The following is a 10084-nucleotide window of genomic DNA, read 5'->3' on the forward strand; positions in this document are numbered from 1 at the left end:
AACCAGGCAAGGGGGGTGTGACTAATACCAATGGAAGCTAACCGGTTCAGGAGAATATTGTGAGAAATGGTATCAAACGCCGCACTAAGATCAAGAAGGATGAGAATGGATAGGAGACCAGAATCAGCTGCCATCAGAAGGTCATTGGTAATTTTTAACAGAGCAGTTTCTGTGCTATGATTGGGGCGGAAACCAGATTGAAATTGCTCATAGAGATTATGGTCATTGAGATGTAAATGAAGCTGGGCGGCGACAACTTTCTCAAGGATTTTTGAAATGAAGGGGAGATTTGATATAGGGCGAAGATTATCAAAGTTATTGGGGTCTGCACCAGGCTTTTTGAGATTGATTCATTAACAGATTCAAAGATGATCAAGTTAGCTTTTTCACCTCGTAGGCTGAGGTAAACTTACTGTCTGATAGAAACACATCAGAGCTCCACGGTGTCCTAATCTGCAATGACAGATCATGTGGAGAGAGGAGGAGGAGCCAAATGTAGACAACTGAGGCCAGAGTGAGGTTGAACAGAAAGACAGTCATTTATTTAGGCTGGAAATGTTGACGTAATTGAAATGTGAAACCAAGACTAGATTGAGTGACTAAACTGGGAAAACTAAAGCAAAAAACAAGGGAAACTGGACCATGATGGGAGAGACACAGGAAATACAGACAACCTGACAGAGGGAAACAGACACAATATAAGCACATGAGGGTAATTAGGGAGAGTGGACCTGAAGACACAGAGGAAGCAAAACTACACACACTGAACACAGGACGTGACACTGTCAAAGTAAAACAGGAAACACTAATTCACACAACATGACACAGGAGACGGGAGGGAAGAAGTAGATGGACTTGGAAGGAAACGGGAGGAGACTCAAATGATGGGCTGGGAGAATGTACAGGAAGCACAATACAGACAGAGGAGACATGGAATGATACCACGAAACAGAAAGGAAGGTGAGACAGAGGAGACATCACTGAAGAGACAGACACAGAGGACAGAGGACAGACTTACACAGGAAACAGGGAATGACACATAAACAGGGATGATGTGATAAACTCAAACCTAACTAGGACATACTGACAGTAAACGCTAGAACATTTCTCCAATACAGCAAAAGAGGAATCAAACTACAGGAATACTGCAGATGCTGGGTACCCTGACACACAGTCTGCAGCTCAGAAGGCATGCTCAGTGGTGACATCAGCAGTGACATCAACACCAACTTCATCCAGTCCCTGACCTCCTCCATCACAGTGGGTCATCTCCATGGAGATGGCTGGTTTGTTCGGTGTCTTCCTGCTCCAGCAGATGGACAGCAGCAGACCAGTGAGGATGCAGTACGGACAGAAGACCGCTAGAAGGCAGAAGACTCTGAGCACAGACTCACAGGGAGGTGGAGGAGCTGGAAGAGGAGGACACAGAAGGAAACAGGCCTTTTTTGTTAAACCAGGAAGTATCCGATGCTGTTTATAGTGAAGCTAACGCACATTTTAGATGTTCATCCAATAAAGAGTAAAATAAAATTATCAAAATGCAGAACGGAGAGGAATTTGAGGGAATTTCCGTTCACAATTCCACAGAGGAGGAGTTAGGAGGAGGACACAGAGGAGTCAGAAGGTCTTTATTACTCAAATAAAGTATATAGTTATGTAGTATATATTGTTAGAACTGTGGTTTTATGGTCTTTTGTAGTTTCCCATGTGGAAGCCAGGTTTTTCTTAGTGTTCGAGGACCTTTGAGTGAGTCTGGACACACCAAAGAGAATGAATTCCCCTCAGAGTTTCATAAACTTTGAGAAATTTGTTACAATAAAAAAGAGTTAAAGAATTCCTACAGTCGGAAATAAATGTTAAAAACCTTTTCAAAGGATGGTAAAACAGCAGCTCTTAAGACAAGCAGATAAAACAAAACAGAAGCTGAAACTTTATTTATCAGCTGATCAGCTGATAAATAGTCAGTCAGATAAAGGAGAGGAGAAGAAGAAGAAGAGGCTGACCGAGGATTGTTAGACATGATGATGGAGCACCGACCACAGAGCGCCTACATCACCTCAGAGCTCCTGTTACCTTCAACTCACCTGCAGGAACGGTCAGAGCAGACAGCAGCACCACACACACACCTGCAACAGGACAGAGGTCACTAAAGGTCACCAAAGGTCAGAGGTCATGATGAGGACAGACAGGTGTAGGAACATCAGCTCACCTGCAGCAGTCAGCAGAAACAGGCCTGAAACTGAAGAACACACTGATCAGAGATCAAATGGTCATATGACCAAAGAGAAGCATTCAGACTGCAGTGATTGGTTACTGTTCCCACACATCAATAACCCACAGTGCCCTCCAGTGGTGGAAACACAGATAATACATGTGGAGAAACATGAAGCAGACTCACAGCAGAGGCAGACGCTCCGTCTCAGACAGCCGTCACCTCCACAGCTCCACAGGTCTGATCCCCAACCTCCTACATCACACAGAGAAACATCAGAACACGAGGAGTAATGGCGCACATCAAACTCATGTGATGGTTTGTGCTGACAGCGTGTTTGTTAGACAGTAGGAAGTGCTGTGAACTTGTTGTTCCTGAAGACACGTGAGTGAAAGGAAACCTGGGACCAGCTGAATGTGTGATGTGTAAACACAACTCCTCTGTTTTCATGTGCACAAACATTATTGTTCCAACTCATCCTGCAGCAGGTTCTAAAAGAGTTGATGGAAGCGCGGCTGCTCTCGTCAGCTTTAAGGGTTAAAAGAACAGGACTTTTACTTCTGTGCAGGTTTCTCACCTTTTAGTTTACTGCAGAGGAGCAGAACTCCACCCAGAACCAGAACCAGGAGAACCACGGAGACCAGACCTGCTACAACTGGGACCAGGAGAGAGGGAGGAGGAGGAGGACAGTGAGGAGGAGGATGGATGATTGTAGGAGGATCTGCAGGAGAGATGATGAAGAAGGTTCAGTCAGTTTATTATCAGGTCACAATGTTACATCAGGTCTTTTAAAACAGGAAGTGATGTCAGTGTTCTGACCTCTGACCCTCAGAGAGCTCTCAGGAGACTTTGCACCCTGATCAGTAGAACACGAGTAGAGACCTTCATCAGACTGCTGGACCTTAGTGATGATGTGCTCTGGTTTAGTTTCTTTAGGTCGAGGCCCTTTAATGAAGAAATAAGCTGCTGTGGCACCATTACTCTGCCTGCAGCGCAGAATGACATCACTTCCTGTCCTCACAGGAAGTGCAGGGATCTCCAGGATGACACCTTTATCTGACCAGCAGAGACAAACAGAGTTAATGAGAGCAGAGTCACACAGAGACAGAGACACAGCTGGAACATCTCACCTGTAGTGTCTGATTGGACACTGAAGGAGACTCTGTCACTCTGCTGTCCAGAGGAGTCCCCACACCAGAAAGTTTCACTGGGAGCAGAAAGATCCACAACACAGTAGGAACCAAGAAGCCTCCCAAAGCCTGGAGCTGCTCCACAGTCCTCAGTGAGTCCTCCTCTGGTCCTCTTCACTGTCCATCCATCAGCTGTCTGTCCATCATCAACACAACTCAGAGACACTGAAGATCCACTGAAGACCTGCTGAAGGTTTGGACTGACAGACAGAGACACTGGAGGACACACACACACACACACACACACACACACACACACACACACACACACAGAGTCAATGTATTTGAGTTCTTGTTGTCCCACTGATTGTTTTCACTTCATCGACTCACCTGCAGAAACAGTCGGTGCAAACAGCAGCAGCACACACACACCTGTAACAGGAGGACAGACGTCACTAAAGGTCACAGGTCACAAACAGGCAGACCACAGTCCAGACCCAGACCCTGTCACATCCAAACCAAAAACCAAATCAGATTTTCAAACCTGCAATCAGCTGATGTGACTAACGTGGTCCTTAAAGAGCAGTTTGTAAGAAGTGACCTTTTTTTTCCCACTGAGACGAGTTTCTCAGCTATGACTCTGAGCTTCGTCACCATGTTTGGCTCCACACACTAAAGTCAGGCACTTTTCTCCACAGTCAACATCATCACAACTAAATATGGTTCCCAGCTGATCAGTGAGCTCCTCCACATGTGTGTGAGGATGGCTCTGACTCCACTCAGCCCAGGGTTAAAGTTCCCTCGCTTGTTTTTCTTCCTTTCAGCTGATTGGTCAATGTCATTTGGGTATCTATCTATCTATCTATCTATCTATCTATCTATCTATCTATCTATCTATCTATCTATCTATCTATCTATCTATCTATCTATCTGAGCCATAGATAGATAGCCAGCTACCAACACTAGGTGAAGTACCCTCAGAAGATCTACGAGATATGATAGACAGATGAGACGATACCTACTGCAACCATTACAAAGACTAACCAGCTCATCTACACCACGGCAGGAGAGATTTGTGAGATGCTTGGCTACAGGGAGCAGTGCCCTCCATGGCTAAGGAGACTACAGGCCAAGGTCAAAGTGTCATGGAGGGAGGTTGAAGTGGTCTTTAGCAGCAGTTCTCCAGGGTTTATGATCAGCATTTAAGTTTTTTCTTTCGACATATTTGGTTGTTTTCTCACTGTTTTTCAGTTGAGTGGAAGTCAGCAGGAAGTCACATATAGTTAGTAGGATTAACATCATACTCAGAATAGGGTGTTTTCTATGGCCTGTGCTGTGCTCTTTAAGGTGGATGGAAGGGCCAGCACTGAAAATCCACCCACACACAGACCTGTAACTACCCCCATCACTCTCAAGACAAATGGGTTGAAAGGGGAGTGAAAAGAGGCAGCAGTAATACTTTTTCACATATTTGCCTTAATATTCCTATTTTCCCTTAAAGGAAATCCCCTCCAGGAAGGCCTGTAGTCTTGTCTGTGAAACGGTGACATTTGTTCTAAAGAAAAATCACATACATAACAGTGGCATAGTCAGGCTACCACGCTTAATTTAGTCAAAGGGATGTTTTATGGTTTGATCACCAGGCGTTGTGATTTACATACACCTTTTCATGTACACAAAGACCTAGACCACTGAAATCAGTATTTTAAAATGCTTTTCCAGCTTGTTTAACCATAATTATTAGCTTGTAGTCACTCTGGTGTACTGGGAAATTATTAATGTGTATAAAAGTCCTATGTTTTTATTTAAATTCGTGACCTGATGGTATTATTTTTGTAAACTGTCCTTAAACCATGTTAAATGGTAAATTCTGGAAATGAACGCCAATTAAGTGAATATAATAACTAATAACCTAAAACACTTACAGCAATTTAAGTGACAGTTACAGAGTTTTTCAAGCTACCTCTATAAAAAGTGAACAAAGAAAGCATCATGGCCTTTTCATCAAACATATTAATTCTATATCAGCCAACACAGTAAAATACTGAGCATGCTGAACTGCCAGCTGTAAAGCTTTTCTGTATTTATAAAACAAACTGTAACTTCACAGCTCACACAGCACTCCATTTATTATTCTAAACACTGAGGCCAGGTTAACTAACTAACAATGTGTCAGGGTTCCTGCACTGTAAAATCTCATATTGTGTTTAATTAAAAATATTAAGTAGACTGAACTCACTTTTTATTAGAACTCATGGTGTTCTCATAAGTAAATATAATAATTTCTTATTTTGTAAAAAGTTTTCTGATTGTCATTTTATTTTGAAGATTTTATTTTGGAGCTAATAGGTGACTTCACTTCCTGTTCCGAAGGGTGCAAAGCACGAACTGCTAAAGAATGTATGCCCCCCCCCCCCCTCTGGTGTTGCTGTTAATAAAAAAAAAAGGGAAAAGTAAGCAGCAAACCAAGTGTGTGCATCATTGAAAGAACATGGGCGAAGACATGGTAAATGGTAAATGGCCTGTATCTATATTTCCGATTACAAGGCGAACTCCCAACTCTTGAGCCACGATCGCCCCCAGAAGAAAGAAGAAGAAAACTCTTCGAGCTCAACATACCAGTACTTTTTATTCTGTCTTAAATTAGAAAAACTAAGTCTGGCACACTTTGCTCCCCCTCCCTCCTCTTGTGTTTAGATGTTGTGCTGTCACGTGACGTAACTTAGACGCTTTGGGGGTTGTTAAGTTGTTTACATATTTACATATTTTCACCAGTTGTTTTTGTTGTTGAGAATTGTGTGAGATTATTATATTATCTTATGCCATGTTATACCCCTAATTAAAGATTGTGAAATCATTATGTAGTTTTAGTTTGCATTATTCTCCTGAATTAGAAGAAGGTGATAACTATTACATTTATTTGCATAGTAAAAGCGCTATACAAAACAGGCCATTTACCATTTACCATTTGTTAAACTAGATTAGACTGCCGATTTATTGTGAATGAATGATATTGTTTTATGATGCATTATACTGCGGAATTATAATAAATACTTTTTTTCAGAGAGTCATGATCTTATTCGTCTGATTAGAAGAGAACAGAGCATACCAGAGAGGTTTTCTGCCCCATCTCATCAGGAGGAAACAAAACAGGAAGCCAAGGCCGTCACTTAGGCGCCGTAAGAGAGAAAGAATGTGAATGTTTAGGTTTTTACGACTAGGTGGGGGCCAACAGAGGCTATAAGAGTTTGAGTAACCCTCCACCAGTTTGAGATTTGCTGTGACTCTCTGCATGCATGTCTCCCCATCGGGATGGGGAGTAATTGTTGATTGAGCATTTATACATTGTGTATTGTCCTTCCTTCAGCCCAAAGATCAAAAGAATTGGGAGGATTTAACAATTGTAATTTTTGTATTATAGTTTCTCAACAGTACTTGTTTTATTTTGTTTACTGGTTTGCGTGCATTATTTTACATTAAAAAAAAAATAAAAATTAAAAAATACATAACTATACCACCATGGCAGACCCGATGGCATTTTCATGCTTCACAGCGATACTGGCCCGTATTTACTTGGTATCAGTTTGATACCAAAATAAGAAGTATTGCACACCACTAGCAGCTACTAGATGAGAGCCCAGTGTTAGGGGGCGGGGCTTGTTTTCAACCAGCTTTTATAACATATGAACTGCATATTTGTAACGTCAGTATTGATTTTACTTCTTTGTGGCAGCTTTTCACATTATATCAAACTCTTACAAGTCTTGAAAAGGAGCTGTTGGACACAAAGACATCAACTGAGTGGGAAGGATTTTGGTTACAGTATACTTACCACACTATATTAGTAATTGTCACTAACATTTATATTAATCAGGCTGAACTTTAATAATACTTTAGATCAACTCGTTTTACTTATTGTTTCCCTTGTGCTTTGGTTTCCTGTCTTCTGTTATTAAACTTGAGATGTGACTGCTCTGTGCTGTTGCTGATGACTCCAGTTAATTCTACAAGACATGCTGTGTAAGTAAACAAACAACAACAGTTTGGTCTGCATTTCTTCAAAGATTATATCCCACAGACTTAGTTTAGAGGGTATACACTGTCTACACTGTATATAGTGAAGTCTGCAAGTTTTGAACAGTGGCATTTGTTTTGTTTTGAACAAATTATTCTGCAGATCATCAGAATGAAAGTTGTTGTATCATAGGAATGAAAAGTTATTGGCCATGTTTGCATAGCCCTTTTTTAAAATATGCATTTGTGTTGTTAATTATTCTTTTTGAATCATATTTGCAAAACAGTGTTATATTAATATAATTTACTAAAAGTTTTTTTTTTTAATTTAGCAGAACTTGGCATGTTTGTTAGTGGATGAATAAACAGTATGCACAGTCAGAAACATAAAGTTATTGTTAGAACTGTATACTTGAAAGAATAAGTTTTCCTAATATAGTCATCTTAAATAAGCTTTACTTTGTTTTTTTGAGGCAACAAGTTTTATTAGTTTTTTTTAGTTCTGGGAACTAATTAGATTTTATAGTGTGGATTTAGTCTCTGTGTCTCCCTCTGTCCTGCATCACAATTTCCCACATTTCCCGCTGTGTGTAGTAAAATGGTTCCATTCAGTTTAATGATGATTAATAAATAAGCGTAGCAGCTCTGAGCTTGACTCACCGAGGAGCAGAGAGACACACGGAGTCTTCATCGTGTGTGGATGATGACTGAACATCAGTCTGAGCAGCAGGGAGACAGCTTCAGCTTCATCACTTCCTCTTTAACACATGAAGTGTTTTACTGGCTGAACTCCATGTGGCCACACTGTGTGGTTGGTGAGGGTGGGGCTTACTTTACTGCGCCACAGCCAGTAGTTATCATGTACCAAGCTAAAATTCATCATACTACGATATCATCTGTCACATCTGCTGCTACAGGTGCTAATGGCATTTCTATCTACATATCCATGCATTTTCTTAACCATTTATCCATTTCAGGACTGCACAAGCAGCTGCAGCCTGTACAAGCAGGACAAGAGGTGTGGTGCACCTGTAGAGGTTGGCGGTCCACCTTCACAAGCTTCACTTTCTGTGCAGAAAGTTGCCTCCACATTTCCAGTGATGTGATTGGCTCAGGTTGAAGAAGACTTTAACACTATTAACTTGCTAACAGTGAAAATTTTTTTAGCAGCAGTGAACTCTGTCTCGTTTCTGTTTGTGATCAGCAGCATGAGCTCCATCCTAAGGTTCTGCTCATATTTCACAGATAGATAAATATTTGTTTACATCATCTATGAAACACATCCATATTTGTCTTCATCCATAAATGCTAAAAGAAAAGAGCAGCTGATGAAAAGCTGTAACATTGCAAGCTCACCTATTTTAATGTCATTTTGTTTTTTTAAATGTTTCATATCAAAAGCCATAGAAATACATCTGAAACATCTAATAAGTGACCCTGCTCTGTAAAGAAAAAAGGAAGAAGCTCCACAACATAAATAGACACAGGTTACTGAGAAAGGAAACAATCATTTTTTTCACTTCTACATTCTCATACATCATTACTGTTTCTGTTCTGTGATGAGCTCTGAAAACTGACTGAAACTCTTCAAATAAGCCATTCCTCTGTTTGACAACTACTCTTTCAAGGATGTTTGATATGAAAGGAAGGTTGGAGATTGGCCTATAGTTAGCTAAGACTGCTGGGTCTAGAGATGGCTTTTTGAGTAAAGGTTGATCATATTTAAGATTGAAGCATTAATTAATGGCAGGTCTTCTTTGAGCAGTTTTGTAGGAATGGGGTCTAAAAGACCGGAGGGCTTTCTTATAAAGCAGCAAACTAGGTAAAATTATTAACAAGATAATCGACCTCTGTTGGAGTAGTGTTCAGATAGCTGCTCTGCTCTATGTTGGTACAGGGCATTGAAGATGATAACAGTGGGTGGATTATATTCTTAAACTTAGTTGAGTCATTCCACGAGAATGGCTAAAATTGGACTTGGATGTTTTCACATTTTTTACCAAAATATATTATTTATATGTATATCCCACATCATTAAGGATATATTTAACTATCAGAAAAATGTATTTTCCCATCTCAGGCATTAGTTTTCTTTTATTATTGATCATATTTTCAAGATGTAGTGACTGTAATTCTTCAACCCCGTTATGGACACTTTGGAGGGTCTCTGAATATTATCATAAAATGTATTTCTAGAGAAATCAATATGTTTACATTAATTAGATGTCCCCGATACTAATTCAATAATTTTACATAGAAAAATGACATAAAATCACACATTTTTACTCTCTTAAAACCTGAAATGTAACTAATGAGTGAAAGCAATCTTGTCATTTTTCATCAAAAATTTAGTTTAACTAAGAATTTTAATCAAAATCAATGATCATTTGATAGCGCTCAATATTTTAGACAGAAATCCCCAAATATTAAATTATTTTTTCAACATTTTAAGAAAATAATATATGAAAATGTAGGTGTGACAGGGTTGAGACTAGCATAACAGGGTTGAAGATGGTAACAGGGTTGAAGAGACAAATATAGCTTTACATATAAACAGTTGTTTACTCTTAAATTCAATGTATAGGGCTTTCCATTAGCATTATATCTGACTTTGTAACCACAGGAAGGACACCAGATACAAATTGCAGTAGAATTAAGTTTTATTAATCTAAAGTAAAAACAACCACAACAGCATATTAACAACTAACAAACATTGTAAAGTGAATTG

General features: G+C 39.9%; 1 protein-coding gene across 1 annotated transcript; it reads right to left on the reverse strand.

Annotated features, from left to right (window-relative positions):
* Window positions 1-561: 561 nt before the first annotated feature.
* Window positions 562-4748, reverse strand: LOC134620624 (uncharacterized). Its single transcript, XM_065470114.1, has 9 exons — window positions 4733-4748; window positions 3733-3774; window positions 3343-3618; window positions 3032-3268; window positions 2790-2933; window positions 2399-2467; window positions 2210-2239; window positions 2085-2126; window positions 562-1409 (listed from the first exon to the last, which is right to left on the reverse strand). Exons 1-9 carry the CDS (start codon window positions 4746-4748, stop codon window positions 1183-1185), a joined length of 1083 nt encoding a protein of 360 aa, XP_065326186.1. The 3' UTR covers window positions 562-1182.
* Window positions 4749-10084: the final 5336 nt, after the last annotated feature.

This window comes from Pelmatolapia mariae, linkage group LG3_W (assembly GCF_036321145.2).
Source record: "Pelmatolapia mariae isolate MD_Pm_ZW linkage group LG3_W, Pm_UMD_F_2, whole genome shotgun sequence".
Lineage (NCBI taxonomy): Eukaryota > Metazoa > Chordata > Actinopteri > Cichliformes > Cichlidae > Pelmatolapia > Pelmatolapia mariae.